The sequence below is a fragment of the Sus scrofa genome, chromosome 5 (genome assembly GCF_000003025.6).
Source record: "Sus scrofa isolate TJ Tabasco breed Duroc chromosome 5, Sscrofa11.1, whole genome shotgun sequence".
In the NCBI taxonomy this organism is placed as follows: domain Eukaryota; kingdom Metazoa; phylum Chordata; class Mammalia; order Artiodactyla; family Suidae; genus Sus; species Sus scrofa.
The window spans coordinates 88,661,602-88,683,076 of record NC_010447.5 but is presented as its reverse complement, the minus strand read 5'-3'; the positions used below and the strand labels follow the sequence as shown (position 1 = coordinate 88,683,076).

The window sequence follows — 21,475 nt, the reverse complement described above, 5'->3', positions numbered from 1 at the left end:
TTAACCCCCTAAGCAAGGCCAGGGATCGAACCTGCATCCTCACAGGCGCTATGTCGGGTTCTGAACCTGCTAAGCCGCAATGGAAACTCCTCTCCATCTCTTTTTTAAGGAAGTACAAACTTGGTGATTCCCAGAAAGCAACACTTGGGACGACACTGGGCTGGTCAAACATTTAATGCAATCGCTTCTTTTTTTCTGTAGACCCATCTTGAGATATCAAATATCAATGGGTGTACAAAATAACAGCGGGGGCCCACAAAATTTCCAAGGATGCAAGTAGCCAGGTCAGGGAATGAGCTGATGTATTTACAAATGTTTCTGTCACCTAAGAGGTCTAGTTATTTCGTTTGTACACAGTGGGTGGGTGCTGAACAGGCAGACACAGAGGGTTCTGGGGCAGCAAAACTATGCTGTATGGCACAGTAGAGGTGGACAAATGGCATTACTGGCTTGTCTGAAGCCACAGAATACAAACCAAGAGTGAACCCTAACATAAACTAGGGACTTTGGGTGATAATGATGGGTCAATGCAGGCTTGTTCAGTGTCACAGATGTCCCCCCGGTGAGGGATGTTGACAGTAGGGGAGGCTGTGCACGTGTGGAGACAGCAAGTGTGTGGAAACCTTTACACCGTCGAATCGTCTGTCATGAACCCAAACCTGCGCGACGACAGTCGGTCTTTAAAAACGATCACGCTCAACACACACCCACACGCGCATCTACTACTGAGAGGGTCTCTGACAAATGTGAAAATTTAAGAAATCTAGCTCTTTATTTAACATCAAAGCAACATGAAGTGTTTCTTTTAAAAAATAATGGCACCTGCTTTGAATGGGGTGAAGAGCTACAGAGAACTGACCATTTTAGGCTGACAAGAAACTATAGGATATCCCACAAAACAGAAATTTCCAACAGACCTCATAATAAACATTTCCAGTTTCTTCGCTTAGAGCCGCTCACTACTGCCTAAACATACCTTAAACAGAGAGCACACTTTTGTTGAAACATTTGAGGACAAATAGAGTCAAAACGCTTTAAATAAATTAAAGTTGCAACACATAAATCATTCCTACTGCAATCAAGGTACATGACTTTCCAGCTTCTTATAAACAGAGAATTGTATTCACTTTAGAAAATTATAGATTAGTTCTGCTTTAAATCCTCTGGTTTTCCCTCTTGTTAAATGTATCCTTAAAAAAAAAAAAAAACTTCTTTACTTTTACTATGAATAGGTCAATTTCATTCTTTTCAGTGGCTTATCTTTCAGACCAACTCTTTCCTCAGCACATGTGCTGAACTTCTTAAAACACCTTTCTCCAGATAAAGTCCTGAATTTAAAGGAATGCCATTTCATCCCACTCCTGGTTCCTTGCGGTTATAGAAATATGCACAATAGGTTGTTTAATCATATATGTTCCTATTAACAAGCATATTTAAATGTTTTTTCCAAGTGCATACAACTATATTTGGAAAAAGTGTTCCCATTTGATGCAAAATAATTTGGTATTTAAACTCCAAAGAGAAAGGACCTAAGTAATTAGTTGCCCAAGGGAAGCTAGTTCCCTACTATTGAGCCCATAATTAAACCTGCTCCACCAGAAAAAAAAGACAAAGGCAAGAAGCATGATGGGGAAATATTTAAATGAAACAAAGAGCGACAAAGCAGGAGAAGGGCCAGCATCACCGGGATGCTCACTGACAGGGAAGGGTAACAGCGTCACGGGCCGGAATGGAAAGGGGAGGAGTTGCAGAAAATTTCAGTTTATCTTCAGATCACAGCAACTGTACAAGCAACACAACTAACTGTACACGCAAGAAACGTGGGGCTCACCCTACTTTCACCGTCCAGAATTGGCAATGGAATACTTTTAGTTATTGCTTCATTGTGGGTTTAAACTTTTATTGGTGGTGGGGTGAGTGGGGGGGGGTGTTTTGCTCTGACTTAATCATACTCAAAATACAAGCTGGAATAGCCAATTCAAATGAAACCCATAAGAGAGTAGTTTTAGGTTTTGGTTTTGCCCTGAGCAAACCATCGCTATCCTGGTGATCATGAAAATAATGCATCACCAAAAACCCTGGTGCTAGGACCCAACGTCCAGCACCTCCGATCACGCGGTGTAAGTTTGCTGAGGGAGCAGGTGTTTACCCATCAGCCCACAGCCAGCTTTCCTCTCCGGGCATACACAGCACACCGCCTGCCTGCCAGTGAACAGTGGGGGGAAGATTCAACTTAAATGTACATGGGTATCCAATGCCAGGATTTGCCATAGCTAGATCACTCTTTCTGTTGTATATTTACAACATTTAGTCTCCTTGGCAGTGAAAAAAAAGCAGCAGCAGGAGAGTTTACTGAGACTAATAAACTACAGACAAAGTCTCCTTGGAGTATATCATTTATTGAAAAGCTTCATGAACTTTCCACAAGACTCTAAAATAAATACACTGTGTAGCCTGAACATATCCAAGTGAAAAAAAGCTTTTTCAAATCGAATGAGAATCACCGGAAATTGAATTCTTTAAAAAACTTGGTGAGCAGGTGGACACTCCAGCATTTCAGAAGAGAGCCAGCTCTGAGCAGCTCCTGGTAGGGGCTCCCGGCTGTGGGGGGGGGGGGGGGGGACCGGGCTGCCGTTTTCTCCCCCGCTTCTCTCACCAGGGAGAGGAACACACAGATGACAGGTCAGGAAGCATCCGGGCACACGTGCCAGGGTGGGTGGCAGAGGGAGGGTGGGGCTGTGGGACGATGGCCCACATCTTCTTGGAACCTCCCAGAGCCCTGACCTCGAGGGCGAGGGGTCTCCCTTCTTCTAAGCTACCAGCAGCATCTGCGTCCACCCCACTCCCTGCCTTGTCCAAAGTGCCTCAGAAAGATTCAGAGACACGAATAGGCCAGGCCCCAGCTCGATTCACCGGCCTAAGTTACATCCAGCCCTGGGCGCACACGGAGACTGAGGCCCACGGCGAACAGGGAACGCTGGCCATGGAAACAGACACGCGCAGCACTCTTGCCCCTTCCTTCCCGGCATCTGCAACCTGGTTCCAGCCCCTGGGTTGGATGGACCACAGTGCATTTCCAGCCGACTTGGGGGACCAGACGAGAGTCTGGCAGTGAAAGGGGCCCCCGCCACGAGATGGGGTGAGACTGGGACTCCCTCTTCCCCGAATCCAAAACTTTCATGAAATGATGTTTATTGTTTTCAAAAGCTCAAGTCTGGAATGAGATGGTAGAGACTGTTACATAAGTGTACATTGACTAAAACCACTGATTTGTAAACTGTAAAAAAAGAAAAGAAAAGCAAGCAAGCTTGAGTTGTATGAGTCTGACCCACACTGGACTTGAACCAAACACTCCACTACCCCGCTGTTCCCTCAAATCACGGCACACGTCACATTTTTTTCAGGAGATTTCCCTCAGAGCAGCTGTTTGCCAAATATTGCACTTAATTGAAATCCCGACGCTCCGATGTTTCCTGGAGGAAAATGTACACGCACACGGATCTTTACGCCTCAGCTGAGAGGACAGCTGGTGGGAAGAGAGGCCGATCCAGGGTGTCCAAGAAAATCGTCTCGGTCTTCCTTTGTGTCATCTACACAGAGAGATTTAACGGAAAACATTATCTGGGCTCAAGAGAGTGAAGGGCGCCCCCAAAGGGGCCAAAGACGTTGATTTCTGAAGGCCTTCCCCTCGGTGGGAGTGCGGCCACGCCACTCATGACCTTAGGACGTATGGTCAGCAAGATCCTAGAGACAGATGGCACCCTTGGCTCGGACCCCAGATCTAACGGACCCTCTTCTTGCTGGTCTCTCGGGGTCCGAGGAGGAGCCTCTCCAGCTTCGCCCTGGTGAGCCGCGCCCACTGATCCGGCTGCCACCCGCTCAGACCACACGTCGTATTTCCTTCCCCCTTTCGGTGTGCCTACCTCAGGGCACTTGGGCTTTAGAAACTCGGATCCTGTTGTCCTGCTTGAAGAGGAAAAACCCTGCGACAGCAGCATCCTTGGTTTTCATTTACTGAGCAAGCGTTGCCATCCCTCGAGGAGGGTGAATACGGCCAATCACGGGAAGGGCACCAGGTCCTCAGAGGGGCCTAGAGCGACGAAGGTGTGCTGAACACAAAGCCCGGGGGTGGTGCGGGTCGGACCGCAATTAGAAGTGAGAGCCACAGTTTGAAGAGGGATTGGGAAGCGTGTCTGCATGCCCGGAAGATGGTGCATTTGACAGCTGGGTGAAACCCAGTGTGCAGCTCCCTGGACACAGGAAGCCAAAGCCCGCTCATCAGTGCTCGCGTCTTACCATTTACAGCGCAACCGGACACGGAAGCTGGACATCGGCTGGATAGACAGGGGGGTGTTACAAGACTTCCACGGGACAGAGAGTCACACACAGTTGGCCACTGTGGACACTGGGCACACGTGGGACCTATGGTCATCAGTGGACGGTGGGATGGATGACACAGGGCTTACTGTAACCCCATGGACCACACGTGTTCACAGGGGCAACACCTGTGCTTCGCCCCCTCCCGTCACCCCTGCTGCTTACGGGACCCGCGAAAAACGCAACTCAGGAAAGGGTGATTTTGACAGAGACCCAAGAGAGAGGGAGTGAGCATCTTACGTCCCTTTTCTGCTGGGTCACTAATTAGGCCAAGCACTCACCAACCAGAGGTTGGCCAAGCTGGGTAGGCAGGTGGGCTGGAGACCTGGCCTGACTAAGGCAGTGTGCAAGGCAGGGACCGTCTGGAAAGAGATTCTCACGAGCCAAGGACGAGGGCCCGAGCTGGACCGTGCTACAGCCCTGGTCCTCGTACTCCTGCGTCGGAACAGCGTTCGTTTTAGGATGTGGTCGTCTGCACAGTTTCCTTTGAAATAACAACTCGAAGGACTGGGGACGGAAGGCGGCGGCTTCATCTGGGTATTAGTATCCTTTCGATGGCGCACAGAATGTGGTCCCAGTTTTTACAAAATATCGCAAGGAGAGTCACGGCGAAGAAGGTGCCGAGAATGTGCAAGCGGCTCTTCATCATGGGCGCGATGAACTTGGCCATGGTGGACACGCACACCAAGAGGACGGCCATGAGGGCCAGCACCACGTTGATGCACTTCCCCAGCAGGACCTTGGCGTTCACCGAGTCCGTCTGCAGCACCTGCTGCTCCTGCTGGTGGAGCTCGAGCTTCGCGATGCGAGTCTGGCAGGACTCCAGGGCTTCCTGTGGGCGAGAGGGAGAGCGGGCATCAAACGCTGCTGAGACCCCGGGCAGCACGTGCACGCGAGCTGGGCCGGGCACAAGGCCCCCACTCAGGACGCCCACGGCCCGGGCAGCTGTGAGCAGCCCACCCGCTGGGAACGGTGAAGACAGAGAAGGACGGCAAGACTCGCGAGGCTCCCTTTATCCTGCTACTCGCAGAGGGAACGAGCGTGCCTCGACAACCGTAAACCACCACGGAGAAGGAATCACGGCCAAGGATTTCGACTCCACTGGCATTTAAAATAAAATGCATACAATCATGGCATCTGGTGGTACCATCAGGAACCAACTAGAGGGAGGGGGTTCTGTTTTGTGACAGGTGACTCCTCCAGCCATGGGGCAGGTGGCATCTCCGATTGCTAGTCCTTATTTCCAGCGCTCAGCATCCGCGTGCATCCATCGCGGACCCCAGTGGAGGCCGGGGGCGAGAGGGCTGGGGCAGGCTGGCTGCGGGGCCAGGACACGACCTGAGGCTACACGCTCTCCTACATCTCGTTCCTGCCGAGGCTCTGGTTACTAGATACGAATGACGCCAGGTCAATCTCTGGGCAGCTGTCTCTTCGGAGGTTGACTCACATGTCCACCTGTGTCTTTGACTTTGCCCCATGGGCTTCTGAAAAGCACCTCAAAAGCGACACGTCCAGGGGCGGACTCAAGTCGGCACCTTTCCCATTCCTGCCGTCACCTCCGTTTCCCTTCTGGTTCTTTTTCTCAGAAAACAGCACCCGATGCACCAAGCTCTCAGAGCAGACGTGTTCCCTGACAGCCCTCCCATCTACCCGTCGCCCAGCCCCATGGATGCAACATGGGTACACTTCACTTGATCGGTCATTTCCCCCAGCTCAGGAACCCGCATCCACGTCACCAGGGTCCCTGCCTGCAGCAACATTACGAGGGTCAAGTTCTCGCGATGGTGGGTCTGAGCTGGGACAGGCTTTGGTAAGTGCCAAGTTTGGGGGCATCTGGGCCCTGGGCAGCTGGGCAGGGGTCAGAGTGCACTGGACTCTGCTTTTCCTCAGTTGGAGCTCTGAAGGGCACACGGATGGAGGGAGGGAGCTTTGACTTATACTACGTGCTGCTCTCCAAGAGTGTTGCGTGTTCCCTCGGTGGCACCCCCCCGCAAAGGGACCGGCTGCTGGTGGGGGGCTCCCTGGGTTGTCCTGGCTCTGGGGAGAGGGAAGGAGCCTTCGGTTCGGCTCTGCTGGCCCTGGCCTGCCTTCCACACCCTTGGTCCAGGCACTAACATGTCTTGTACTTTAAAAAAAAGTTTCTGGGACCTCTTCCCCCCCTGCTCTTACTGAGGCCCAAGAGGATCCCTGCTATTTTTGGTTTATATGTTTACGCATAGTATCTAACAATAAAGAGAAAAAAGATTTAAAAAAAAAAACTTTTCTCATAATTTCTCTACACACCACTCTTAGTTTTTGTTTGTTTTTTAAATTTCTCCCATTCTACGGGTTGTCTTTTCTTTCTTCTTTTTTTTTGTTTTTGTTTCTTTTTGTCCTTTTAGGGCCGCATTCACAGCATATGGAACTTCCCAGGCTAGGGGTCTAATCAGAGCTACAGCTGCCAGCCTACATCACAGCCACAGCAACGCCAGATCGGATAAAGCCGCGTCTATGACCTACACCACAGCTCATGGCAACGCCGGATTCTTAACCCACTGAGTGAGGCCAGGGATCGAACCCGCAACCTCATGGTTCCTAGTCGGATTCATTTCCACTGCGTCACAACAGGAACTCCCACTCTTAGTTCTCAACCTCGTGAATCTACTTTCCACACGGCAGCCCAAGTGATCTTGGGAAGACGCACAGCTGATGTGGCTCCTGTCGCAGCAGCTCTGACATCTTTAGCAGCCCTGATCCTGACCCCCTGCCCCACTTAATACGAGCCCCCTGCAACAGTTCTGGCAACAGTTCTGGCAACACTGGCTTCTTAAAGTTCGGAAAAGGACCATGGTCAGGGCCTTGGCACAGGCACTTGCTGTGCCTAAGAGGCTGGCCTTCGGGCACCAGCCCCTCCACCTTCAGGTCCCACGTAAATGGTCACGTCCTGAGGGAGGCCTTCCTGGACCCACCAGACTCTGTCAAGCCTCCCACTGGCCTTCCTCCCTCACCAAGGGACCACACCTGCACGAGGACAGGGCCGCCCGCGTGGAGCCGGTGCCAGGCTCACAGCAGGTGCTACACTGGCTGAATGCTCCAGAGACCGGAGCAACAGGATAGGAGGCTTCCACCTCTCCGGAGAAAAGGACCCAAGGAGAGGCAGGACAATGAGCCTCTTTGAGTTCACCGGCCTATTTTCTAACTCATTTACCAGGACATTTGCTCAATTAACATACAGTCGTCTTTTCAGAGTTTCAACAAGCACCATGGCTCCAACATGGATTTGCTTTTCTTCCGCTAAACCTACTCTACGGGCCAAAGAAGAGGGTTCTCTGTTACTATAGCAACTGCATCACACAGGCTGTCAACCAAAAAGGTAAAGCTTCAGACCTTCACATTCTAAAAAATGCTAGCTTTCTAGGGCAATCGGCAGATGCTCCCCCCCAAATCATGGCTTCTCTTCAAACACTTGGGAGGCCTTCCTGGACCCACCAGACTCTTTCCTCCACTTCAGGTACGGCACAGAAAAGGTGACAGAACAGGAAAAGGATCAACCTTTTTTTTTTTTTTTGGAAGTTCGGATAGAATCTGAGCTGCAGCTACAACCTCTGTCACAGCCGCTGCAACATCAGATCTTTAACCACCTGCCCCAGGCTGAGGATCAAACCTGTGCCACTGCAGAGACAATGCCAGATCCTTAACTCACTGTGCCACAGTGGGAACTCCAAAGATCAACATTTTAGGCATATTCATTCATCTGTGATTGAGTGGATGAATGTCACATATAATTGACTGATCTTAGAGTTGCCTTAGAACTTCTGTCGAATTTTCTACCAAAAGAAAAATCCAAGAAAATTAAGCAGTGAATGGTATGGAATTTTGATCACAGCACCCACTAAGACATACTCAGCTCCACAATTTTTAGTACTTCCTTGGGTCCAGTATTTAACTTATTGAGGATAAGGACAGAGGACAGGATTCTCCTTAAACTCTTTTAATTGCCAATTTTAATTGTAAATCTTTAAACAAAACCCTTGCGTCCTAGAGACAATGGCTATCCTTCTCCTACCACCCCCACCCCTTGTACAACCCCACCTGTGAAAACAAAAGACACAGGAAATAAAGATGAAGCCAAAACCCCCCAAGAAATAATGGCTACTCATATATAATAAAGAAAGAAATTAGCCAGCATTTTTTTTTTGTCTGTTTATTACTGTCAGCTAAAGATTTAAGCACTTGGCATGTCTTGTCTTATTTAATCCTCCTGACAGCCTTTGGACAGCTCATTGATATTTCCATTTTATTTTACTTATTTATTTAGTCTTTTTTTGGTTGGTTTTTAGGACCGCACCCTCGGCATATGGAGGTTCCCAGGCTAGGGATCTAATTGGAGCTGCAGCTGCCAGCCTACACCACAGCCACAGTAACACTAGATCCGAGCCACGTCTGCGACCTACACCACAGCTCGCAGCAACACCAGATCCTTAACCCAGTAAGCGAGGCCAGGGGTTGAACCCACAACCTCATAGTTTCTAGTTAGATTCGTTTCTGCTGCGCCACGACGGGAACTCCTGTGTTGACTTTTTATGGCCACACCTACTGCATATGGAAGTTCTCAGGTTAGGGGTCGAATTGGAGCTGCAGCTGCCAGCCTATGCCTCAGCCACAGCCACATGGGATCCAAGCCACCTCTTCGACCTACACCACAGCTCACAGAGATGTCGGATCCTTAACCCGCTGAGTGAGGCCAGGGATTGAATCTGCCCCCTCACGGAGCCTAGTCGGTCGGGTTCATTACCACTGAGCCATGATGGGAACTCCCACTATTTCCATTTTACAGACGAGGAGGCCGAGGCACAGAGCCAATGGGTGCAGTCTCAGTAGGAGGTAGAGCCAGGATTCTAACCATCCTAACGAGAAAGGCCCTCCAGTCACTCACAGAGACGTCCTCTTTGCAATTTCTTTCTTTCTTTTTTTTTTTTTTTTTTTTTTGTCTTTTGTCTTTTTGTTGTTGTTGTTGTTGCTATTTCTTGGGCTGCTCCCGCGGCATATGGAGGTTCCCAGGCTAGGGGTTGAATTGGAGCTGTAGCCACCGGCCTATGCCAGAGCCACAGCAACGCGGGATCCGAGCCGCGTCTGCAACCTACACCACAGCTCACGGCAACGCCGGATCGTTAACCCACTGAGCATGGGCAGGGACCGAACCCGCAACCTCATGGTTCCTAGTCGGATTCGTTAACCACTGCGCCACGACGGGAACTCCCTCTTTGCAATTTCTGAGCTACCGATAAAACCAGAAAATGTTGAAATAAACTCTTATGAATTTTTTTCTTTCTTTCTTTCTTTTTTTTCTTTTTTGGGCTGCAGATGCAGCATATAGTACTTCCCAGGCTAGAGGTAGCTGCTGGCCTACACCATAGCCACACTAGATCCTTAACCCACTGAGCGAGGCCAGAGATGGAACTTGCATCCTCACAAATACGTCGGGTTCATTACTGCTGAGCCGTGATGGGAACTCCCTGAATTGTTAAGCTCCTTCTGTGAAGTCCCCCCCTTTATCTTATCTCTCCATCTCCAGAGTATGTTTCTTCAGAGATGGAATAACAATATTCACCCAAACAATCCCCTAAATGAGAAAACCCTATCTTTAGACACAAGCCAGGGATCCCAGACCTGTCCTAAAAGAGAATGTTCCAATAAAATGACTGCACTGTTCGCCTGGCAACACTTCACATTTAAACCGGGTCACATTTTTAAACCAGTCAGCAGTGAAGTGAAGTCTCTTCGTCCAGAGCAGGGGCAGAAACCCCCCAAGGATCCTCTGCGCCGGGTCTGCAAAGGCAAACAAGTCTGACGCTCTGGCCCCCAGAACCGTCTGAGCAGACAGACGTCTGGGATGAGCGCGGGCTCGGCCCCCGACGCGGAAGGAACAGAATGCGGGCAGCTGAAACCGGCTCACACATCGTGGAAGAAATTCCTCTTTATGGTTCAGTTTTCTCCCCTGCAAAGTGGGGCTGGAGAAAATAACTGCAGCCTATGCAGAAAATTTGTAAAAATGAAGCTGAGCTGACCTGAAGCGTATCCGTATCCTTTTTTTTTAAGGTGATCAACGGGAATATAAGTTGGTGCAGCCACTATGGAAAATCGTGTAGAGGTTCTTCAAAAAATTAAAAACAGAAGTCCTATGCGACCCAGCCATTCCACTTCTGGGCATATGCATGAAAGAAATGAAATCAGCATCTGAAGAGCTACTGCATCCCTGTATTCATTACAGCATTCTTGACACGAGTTAAGACATGGAAACAACTTGCGTGTTCACTGATGGGTGACTACAGAAAATGTGGCGCACACACGCGCACGCACACACACGCACACACACACACACACAGGCGTATTACACAGCCATGAGAAACGGGGAACTACTGCCATGGACAATAACGTGCACGGATCAAGAGGGTATTATGCTAAGTAAAATGAGTCAGAGAAACACGGTGTGTGATCTCACTTATATGCAGAATCTCAAAGGGAAGTGAAATGGAGAGGGGGGGTCAAAAGGCAAAAACCCTGCCAGGTGAGCAAACCCTGGGGATGCAAGATACCGCCTGGTGATTGTAGCTGACAGTAACTGTATCGGACATTCGAAAGCTGCCAAGAGGGCCCACCTTGGAACCTCTCATCACAAGGAAACAAATTTGTAACTCTGTGAGGAGATGAATGGTGACTTACTGCATGATCATTTCCTAATATATCAGTATATACATCGATGAAGCCATTATGTTACATCCTTTAAAACTGTTACACAATTGTGTATCAATTATATCTGAATAAAAACGGGGGGAGAAAAGACTTTCTGGTAACACTGCTCCCCCCCCAAAAGGAGCCCAAGAAGCCTAGGGTTGCTCCACTACAGCATTGCTATCACATGAATTCTGGAACGTTCTGTTTATACTGATCTGGTTACTAGCACCCTCGATCCATGGGGATCCCACCCGCCCCCTTCAAATCCCACCTTCTCCAGGCCATTCCCTCACATTCACTACCCAAGGACTATTTGCAAGACTGTGTTCAAGCCACTTAACCTCTCTGCATCTTAGTCTCCACCTCTGACAAATGGAGAGAATGACAGGAATCACCTGAAAGGGTCGCTGTACCAGCGACATGGAGTCTCTTTGCTGGTCTTGGCACCTGGTGTGCATTCGGGTGCCTGAAATCCTCACAAATATGAAAGCTGTTATTTTGCAGGTGAGTAAACAGACTTAAGATCTGCTCAGGACCACAAAGTCGATGAAAGGCTGGAACCAAACCCAGTGTCTGACTGCGAAGGGACCGCCGGCCCCACTAGTCCACAGCTTGCTGGGCACCACACGCCTGAATTTCTGTGGCTTTGAGAGCATGGCTCCCGACCTCCACCTCGGCAAACGTGTCGAAGGAAAGGTCTGTCTGCTGTTTTAACGCTTGTGGTGACGATGGAGAAAACAGACTACAGATAATAGGCCTGGAGTAGGTAATAAATATTTATGAACTAATTCAGGCAGAAAGTAAACAGAACATAGCTTAATGTCTCTAACATAAGCTAACGGGGTTAATAAGGTGAAGAATAAAGTTTGCTCCACGGGCTAGAATTCCTTTCGGGCTTGGGGGTAATGCACTTAGTTTGCTCCCATGCATGAAGGGCCGGGGAGAGGCCACGCGTGCACCTGACGACGAGAGGCAAGGTACCTGGATGTCCCGCGACCGCTCGTAGGCCTGGTAGGCCACCTTCTCCTCGATGCTGGCCAGCTCCTGCTTCAGGTTGGCCGTCTCGTGCTGATGCAGGTCTGTGAGGTCGTGGAGCTGATCTTCCAGCCGCTCATACCTGCGCAAAGAGAGACGCAGATTCTGAGCGGGACATCTCAGAGCCTCCCGGCGCATGGAGAGCGCCGTCCTTCGTGTCTCTCTGCAGCCAGGGCCCCGCGGCGTGTTCGCAGCCGGCGTGCCCACAAGTGGAGCTGTGGCGCCCGCGCTTTCGAATGACACCGAACGCCCGTGCCAGGAAGGGCTGGTCTCTGCAGTCGCAACCCTGTGCCCACGGCTGAGAGTTCCCGCAAACCGAACCTGGCTTTCCCATCCACGGCAGACGGGTGGTGGGGACCATGGGACAGACCTCGTCAGCTGGCGCAAGCGCCAGGACTGGGGAGGGGACAGGGCTGTCCCGGATGCCGCCTGAGACAGGACCCGCCGGCATCCTGGTGCTTTTCCCTCTTCCGCTCACACAGTGCCCGGTGGTTGATGGTCACAGGCCAACAGGAAAGGACCAGTTGCTCCACTGGAGCCAGTTCCCCTTATTTCCCAGTGCACAAGGGGATTCTGAACACATGTTTCAGCTCTTAGCACTTAAGTGCCAATAAAAAAAAAAAAGTATGCCTGTTAAATATTAAAGATGGCTTAGGGGGGAGCATTTCCAAAAGCCCAAATTTAAATGTAAGAGTCCAAATCTAATAGAAACACAAAGATTTCCCCTCCCACCCTTCACTCCCCTCAGAGAAGAAGTTTGTCTTGTATTTGAAACCTTATAATGTTTATTCTGAAACAGGAAGCACTATTTAGGGAAGATGCATTAGCCTGGAATGACTTCAATCAATACCAATTTTAGATGCTTTTATAGGCCACTTGATAGAATCATTTAAAAAAAAAAAAACCTTAATACAGACTTAAGGATTATTCTCAGGTAGGACTTCATAGGTGCCCAATGCTGGTGTTATAAACAAGCCTTTTAAAGATCTCTTGGAAGTTCCCGTTGTGGCTCAGTGAGTTAAGAATCCGATTAGTATCCTTGAGGCTACAGATTTGATCCCTGGCCTGGCTCAGTGGGTTAAAGATCCAGTGTTGGCATGAGCTGTGTTGTAGATTGCAGACATGGCTCAGATCCCACATTCCAGGGGCTGCAGCTCTGATTTGACCCCTAGCCTGGGAACTTACATATGCCGTGGGTGCAGCCCTAAAAAAAAAAAATCCAAAAAAAACGCACCTCTTAAAGTAAGCCATATAGTGAGTGACAACCATGAAGCTCACAAACATAACGAGATAACACACGAGCATCATCAAAACTGTTCCGAACTTCAGCAAATGGGTATTTGTGAGTCGAAATAAAATCTGGATCCAAAGGGTGCGGTATCCCAAAATATCTGAATGGCATTAAAGTTAATATTATCTGGAAAAGTTGTGACTCAAAAGTCATTCTTATGTGACAAAGAATCCAAAGTCAAAGATGCATGCAGAAAATTTGAAAAAATCATTTCCTAAAAATAGGCGAGCCGAAAAAATTCATGTCTCTAAATTAACACATATGTAAAGTCACATATCAGATATAAAACAACTTGTAAACTAAATTTAAAATTGAAATCTTACAATATGTAATAGGCATTCATTTTTTTATCTACAGTTTTAGAAGTTAACATATTCATTTGACAAAAATAACGCGGGGCAGGGGCTATTTTTCCCGGGAAAACGGTGGAGAAGGGGATGGTGGGCGCACACACTTTTTATGCTACAATCACCAAAAACCAGCCCACCAACACCCGACTTAGAAAATTGGCCAATATAAGCCACAAGATTTTAATGGCTACTTCAATCTTAAGATTCCTTGTGAAAATTCTTCATTTGAGGTGAAAGGTTTAATGAGTAAACCATAGTATCATTAAAAAACAAAAAAAACAAAAAAAACAAAAAAAAACCACCCTAGGCGTTATCTCGTGGCATTGTCCCTGCTGTGGCTCTGGTTACAGCTGTGGCGTGGGTTCAATCCCTGGTCTGGGAGCTTCTACGTGTCATCAGAGGGGCCAAAAAAACCCCACCCAAAATCACACTAGATAAAGCCTTATGTACCAAATAAAAGCTACCTTGCTGGAGAAGGCATCTGTTTTTACTTGACAGCTGTTATGGAGGGAAATGGAATACAGAGCTCTGAATGAGGGTCCTGAGACGTCCTAACAGGAGTCTAGGGAATCAGGAGCTCCATATGCCCGAGCTGCCCCCTCTGCAGGGATATTTTAACAGACACCCCACCCCCCACCCCCGCACCGTGACGTCTTTCTCTAAGCTCTCAGGCTTCGAGTCACAGAGCATAACTCAGAATCACAAAGATCGATCGATTCCTAAATGCCTCTGACCCAGATGCATATTCCTCGGAGATACAACCGCGAGCGCCTGACTCTGGAGCCAGCGCTGCAGCGAGTAACTCTGGCCCGGGATACCTGTATCTCTCCTCCTGCAGGGTCTGGGAGATGAAGCCGTACTCCTGCTTGAACTGCACTTTCAGCGCCTCGATGTCCTCGGCCAGCTGCGCCTGGGTGTCCTTGATCTCGCGCAGCTCCTCCAGGATGGCTGCGAGCTTGCCCGGGCCGCCCCCGGCCCCGAACGACTGGTTCCCGTTGCTGTCGGCCGAGCCCGACGTGCCGCTCGAGCACTCGTCATCGCTGCCGTACTTGGCCTTGGTCACGATGGTGGCGCTGCCCCCGTAGGCCCGGGCGCTGGCCTCGGGCCGGAACTCCTCCAGGGAGGTTTTGAGGTGCGCGATGTTGTCCGCACTGCCGAACTTATTGCGGATCAGGTTGGCGAACTCTCTGGACTTGCTGAAGACGAACACGGGCGGGGTGAGCGACACTCCCGGCAGGCCCGACCTGGCCGCCTCCAGGCCGGCCGGGCCGGCGCGGGCCTTGGCCGGCGCCTCCTTCAGAGCGGCCTGGGCGTCCTTCGGGGGCTCCTTGGCCAGGTCCTTGGCGCTGCGGGGGGCGCCGTTCTGCTCGAGCTCGCGGAGCTTCCGGCGGTACTGCTCCAGCTTCTTCTGCAGCTGAGCGATGGCGTGCGCCGACTTCTGGTTCTTCTTCTCGAACACCTGCTTGATGCGGCCCGCCTGCTGCTTGTCCGCGCTGCTGACCAGCTTCAGGTACTCGGCCACGTCCCCCTCCCGGGACGTCTGCTCGATTTTTATCTGCTCGGTGACCTTCAGGATTTTCTGCCTCAGGCTGTCGGCGCTGAGTCTGACCTTGTGGAAGTCCAGGACGCCATCTGGGACATCGAAGTTGAGGTTGGTGTCCGAGCCCCCGCGGCGGATGCTCAGGGGCAGGCTGAGGGTGTTCATGTCATGCCGTCCCACCTGAGGGAGACAGGCAAGAGCGCGTTAGGCCTGGAAGCTGGAAGGAGGGAGCCGCGAGAGAAGCTGTGCCCACCCGGCAGACACGCGGTACAGCCCGCCTTTGCAGCTGCCACACTCCCGAGATCAAAAGGCCTCGTCTCTGCTCAAGCCGCATCCAGGACAACCCAACTCCTTCCTGCGCCCCTGTAGACCAAGGATGGGATTCAGCTCTCCCTGGGCATCCACGTTTCTGTCTGATTACCCGGTAACTGTCGGTTGCGGGGGTGGAACATGCCTAATGCAGTGCGGTGCGCAGGCCGCTCTGATTTCCCAAAGCACCCAGGTCACTGGAACGCCCGCCGTGCTGCATGCACAGCGGACTCCACCACTGGGGGAAATGCACCCCACCCAGAAGGGGTGAAAACAAACAAAAACGTAAAAAGAAAACAAAGTTCCAGTCGCTACACCTGTCAACACAAGAAATTATTTCCTTAATGGAATCGCCAAACAGACATGATGGAATAATAAGGCGCAAGATTAATTTTAATAATTGAGTAACACAACAGCAGTATTTAGATGTGGAAACAAAGAGCCCAAACCACAACCACGGTGATTAAAACCAACAACAGCAGACCATACTAAGACCATGCGAAATGACTTTCCCACTCAAGGGCCACCTGGGGAAAGACCTGCAAAGCATCCCTGGGCACCCTGGCAATGGGGGGGGGGGGCATGTGGTGTGCGTGCCGGGCACTGGATGATCACAGGGGTTGTCACAGCCTCACCACCATGCCAGCCAAAGGATGTGTTATTTCCATGTAACACATAGAAACAGAGGCTTAAAGAGTCAGGATTTGAATCCAAGTCACCTTACGCTGGTCCTCTTTCCACGTCAGGACCTACAACTCATATCCCTAGAGGACTAAAAGCAGGTCTTTCTAAGGTCTGAATACAATCTCTAAACACAGACTCATAAGATCTAAACGGAAGCCTCTTCTCTGTCAAGTTAACAACCCTTTGATTAGAATAATGCCTCGATACGGAGTCTAGCCAGAAACTGAGTGAGAGGCAAGACAGCATTCAACTCAAGTGAGGGTTTTTTTGTTTTTTAAAGGGGGGAATGCACTAACTTAGCAAAAAACTGCTGAGGTAATAACAGACCTCATGCTGCCCAAATGACCCAGGGTCAACTGTGGTCCATTTTCAATAATGGGCACTTAACACTTTGCCATATGGAGTTCCCACTGTGGTGCAACAGGATGGGTGGCATCTCTGGAACCCTGGGATGCAGGTTCAATCCCAGCCTGGCACAGGAGGTTAAGGATCTGGCAGTGCTGCAGCAGCAACTGTGGCTCAGATCTGATCCCTGGTCCAGAACTCCATATGCTGCGGAGTGGCCAAAAAAAAAAAAAAAAAAATGTATAACATTTTGCCAGATGAAAAAGCCTACCTAGTGCTTCTTCCCAAAAGAGGGAGCCCAACAGCACAGTAGGGTACCACCCCAGGTCCATGGAGCAGGCCTCCTTCACAACTTAACGTTACTTCTCAGCCTCTCTCTTCCTTCACACAACTCTGCCAGGGCTAAGAGCCCCTGGCTCATTTATCTCCAAGAAGAGCATCACATGCGAAAGACCAGAAGCAAATAAATGCCAAGTCCTTCTAAAACTAGAAGAAGAACAAAAGGATGAAGGAGGTGTGACTTTATCTGGTCAAGCGGGAAAGATGGGCGTAGGGACTGAAGAAGGTACGAAATGATTACCTCCAAGTCCTGGGGAGACGAGCACGGGAAGCGCAAGGAAACCAAGCACCCGGCTCGCTGGCGGACCCCAGAGGACCTGGCTCCAACTGCAGTCACAAAGAACGCACCGACCCAGGAAATGCTTATTTGGGGCAGAGTAATTCACAGTAACGGTACAAGCACAAGGCTGGACATTCGATTTCACTGAAGATATCCAATCTGTTCATGCTACTCCTCAGAAACGCTCTTTGGCTCCCTAATGCCTCCCAAATTATATCACACAACCTGCCAACCATAAGGTCCCGCTTACCTTTCAGGCCTCACCCTGTACCCGATAGATGCCAATCATCTTGAGTGAACCACACGACCCAGAACGTGTGTGAATTTCCTATGGATTTCCTCATACCTGTGATATTCACAATGCTGAGTGCTTATCAAAATCCCACCTGTTCTTTAGGATCCATTTCAAACGCCACCCTTGCCGTAGAGCTTTGCCCGGTCCCGTCAGAAAGCTGCCTTTCCTTTATGTGACCCTCCGCGGTGCTCTGGTGGCACTTTACTCCTCCTTTTATCACTTCGATCCTTCGGAGGCAACGTGGTGTCACACCTGTACCCAGTGTGTAGAGCTGACACCCGCTCTTATTCACAGGACGCTGTCAATTAAATGTTTCCTGAGCTAACCTGACATCATTCTTCATTCCAGGAGAATCTACACAGAAGTCCTGTAAGACAGATTTGAGTAGAATCCAAAAAATGACCTTAGAGAAAGAAATAACGGCATTGCAGCAACATGGATGGCCTAGAAATGATCATGCTATGTGAAGTCAGTCAGACAGTGAGACGCCAACATCACACGCTTCCACTGACATGTGGGATCTAAAGAAGGACACAATGAACTCCTGTGCAGAACAGATACTGACTCACAGACTTTGAAAAACTTATGGTTTCCAAAGGAGACAGGTTGAAGGGTGGGGGGATGCACTGAGGGCCTGGGATGGACATGCTTTAAAATTTGGTTGTGATGATTGTTGTACACCTACAAATGTAATAAAATTCATTAAGTAGGAGTCCCCATTGTGGCTCAGTGGTTAACAAATCCGACTAGGAGCCATGAGGTTGCGGGTTTGATCCCTGGCCTGGCTCAGTGGGTTAAGGATCTGGCGTTGCCGTGAGCTATGGTGTGGGTCACAGACGCGGCTCGGATCTGGCGCTACTGTGGCTCTGGCGTAGGCCGGTGGCTGCAGCTCTGATTAGACCCCTAGCCTGGGAACCTCCATATGCCGGGGGAGCGGCTCAAGAAAAGGCAAAAAGACCAAAAAAAAAAAAAAAAAATTTTCATTAAGTAATTCAAAAAAAAAAAGACCTTGGAGGCTCTGCCCAGATAGACCTGACAATTCCAGGTGAAGGTGTTTTCTTTATACTCAGGTTAGAAGTTCCACCTCATTTCAAATGGATTCAACTAAACAGCGATGTCTGAGTATCAACGTGCAACATGATACACAAATAAAAATTAAACATGGACTTTTAAACTTTAATTGATGTATGATTCACATGCAGAGACGTGCACATCCAATAATAATAAAACTAAAATTTTCACAAACTGTGAACCCACTGTAACCAGAAGCCAGTTAAAAAAAACAGACGCTGCCCTCGTGCCCCCTTCAATCACAGCTACAGCACCTGCACCTCTAGAAGGAACCTCGAACCTGACTCGTAACGGCACACGTGAGTTCTGACTAATACATCAGGACTCTTTTTGTCTGTTTTCATTCCACATTGTTTGTGAGAGTGGTAAGAGGGAGCGCTCTTGCCCACTGGAGCTAAGGTCTGATAAAGTCATCAAAACCCAGACAACCTGCTTGACACTCCCTGTTAAGAAGCCCACCACACCTGTGAAGACACAGGTGTCTAAATCACACCTTGCCGGACCCAGCGAGAAGTCATCACCCGCTCCTCTTCCTTTAACCCGCAGCCCCACTGCGGCGGCCACCCGCGGATGCAGGCATGTTTACACGCAGGTGGCTGGCTGACATCTGGCTCACTGGAAAGTCTCAACAACGCCTGGCAGGTCCTCGAGAGCCCAGGTGGAGGAAGGCAACAGCGTTTAAAGCCCAATCAATCTCACTGCTCGTGGGCAAATCTCGGCTAGACACCTCTGATGAGGGGGGGAACGCTGGAACTACTGCTGGGCTGCACGGTCCGGCCTTTTGCAGCCCTAGCTCAACCTGGAGAATTACGAGGCAGCTAACACGCATCCCGAGACACCCATACATTCCCCAACCCAAAGTGAGGGTTCAGGGACACGCTGGGCAGAAAGCGTCCGAGGCCTCCGTCCTCCACTCCACCTGGACTCGGCCTGAGGTCAGCGGTGCAAGGCAGCCGTTTAGGGCTGGGGCCCCCGGAGGAGGACAACGGGCCAGAGATGGCCCGGAGTCAGCCAGCACGCGGCCCGTGTGTTCCAGTGACGACACGGATACTAGCTGCGTGTTCTCAGGTCAGTCTAATCACATCTATGGTCTTTGACTTCGTAACCTATAAAACGAGCAGATGGAACCAGACAACTCAGAGCTAACGCTGCAAAATTCCTTGAAATGCAATGCGAGCTAACTTTACTGTGAGACAGTGTCACAGGACAGTCAAAACCCTGGGCTCTGGAGACAGGGACTGCTTTGGTTTCCGTCTTGGCACCACCCTTTCAAACTGTGTGACTGTGGAAAAATGACTTAGCCTCTCTGTGCTTCAGTTGCCTCCTCCTTGTTAAAGGGGTGATAACAATTCTTTGAAGAGTCATGAGGAATAAATGAGATAATGCATATAAAGTAGTTAAAGACTTCCTGGCACAGAAAATGGTTTCAATCAAGCTTTGCATTTATTATCTTGATTTTATGAAAAATGCACCTGTATGTAAAAACTAAAAGGAAAACGAGCTCTCAAGTGTTAACAATGTGGGGTTATGAGGAGTCATTCTTTTTGTTATGCTTTTGTATTTCCCAAGTAAAAAAACCCCAAGGAACCAGAATGACTATTTTGGCAGAAACGATGCTTTTTTTTAAATGACTGCTAACCCTCTTCAGTTCTCTCCGAATGACTTGTCTGTTATTACCTTACATGAAAAGCAGACCAGGAGCATCCTAGTGAAAAGCCATTCTTAATAATGTTTTCCTTCCGGCAGCAGAAACAGTTCCACCGTCATCTCAACGTTTTGGAACAAGGGCTAAGGAAAACCTTTAAACCCGGGACAGATGTCAAAAACGGACACTGAGTCATCTGTGCCCCAGTCCAGGCCTCCAGCACAACGCCCCTGGGCGCTCACCTCACTCACTGGGATGCGGGGCCCGACGCGGTCCCTCCCAGGGCTGCTGGAACACACCATTCAGGCTTCAGAAAAGGACTGTCCCCTGGGACATTTCATGTGTCCCCCGCCCCCCAGAGCTCCAGAGAGACAGGACAAGAAGGGAAGGGCAGGCAAGGCACCATACACCGCCCAAACCCAGAGAACCGGAAAGGAGGGCGTGGACTCAGGCCGGAGAGCCTGGGGACCTGGGGTCCCGGAGCGGCCAGAAAGTGCCAAGGCAGGGAGATCGGAGCCAGGGCACGGATATCACCTGCCTGCCTGGTCCCGTGGCCAGAGGATGAACTTCTGCTTTACAAAAAGCTGCTAGAATCCGGTCCTCTAAGGGAAGGGTCGGATCCTCCAAACGGGCGGGCCCTGCCGGGCACAGGTGTGGCAGAGCCCACGCGCGGGCGAGCGGGCAGTTTCACGGACAGGCCGCGAAGGAGCTGCAGGCTCGGGATCCAAGGGCCTCCTCACGTTTTGCAGCCTCGGTGCATCATGACTCGTGCTAGCGGAAATCTGCCTCGAGGTGTGGCAGTCCCAATGTGCTGGGCTTTGCTGGGCTCACAATCGATGTCAAAACCCCAGGAGCGGAACAAAGCGGGGGGCTGGGTGTAGTTCGTGCTCATGCTAACCAACCTGCCAACCAGCAAGCAGGCGGAGGGGCCCAGGCTGCGATGGTGCCTCCGCCACCAGGGATGTGCTGGCGGCCGAGGAGGGGCAGGGAACTGGGTGAATCGTTGGCTGCCTCCTAAAGGCGTCCAGCAGGAGAGACACCTGGGCTTCCTGTGCTCATCCCAGCAGCTCTACCTAAGTGCCATCCTGCCACAGGCCCAGGAGGAGAAACACCGTGTGAGTGGCATGGGCCACATCCTACTGGCCAAAAATGCGGAGATAAGTTCTACTACTATGAGCAGAGTACAAATGAGAAAACTAG

The 21,475-nt window shown here is 50.3% G+C and overlaps 1 protein-coding gene across 5 annotated transcripts in view; it reads right to left on the bottom strand.

The window, feature by feature from the left end:
- The window catches only part of TMCC3 (transmembrane and coiled-coil domain family 3), a 272,769-nt gene continuing 252,042 nt past the window's right edge, over nt 749-21,475 (bottom strand). For 4 of the 5 annotated variants that reach the window (XM_021092754.1, XM_021092755.1, XM_021092753.1 and 1 more), the window contains exons 2-4: nt 14,586-15,487; nt 12,073-12,208; nt 750-5,209 (exon numbers count right to left, since the gene is read on the bottom strand). In XM_021092754.1, the coding sequence (XP_020948413.1) occupies nt 4,907-5,209; nt 12,073-12,208; nt 14,586-15,487 (1,341 nt within the window). In that variant the 3' untranslated portion in view covers nt 750-4,906. Of the gene's footprint in view, nt 5,210-12,072; nt 12,209-14,585; nt 15,488-21,475 lie in introns of all 5 variants that reach the window. The other variant, XM_021092752.1, reaches the window with a different exon arrangement.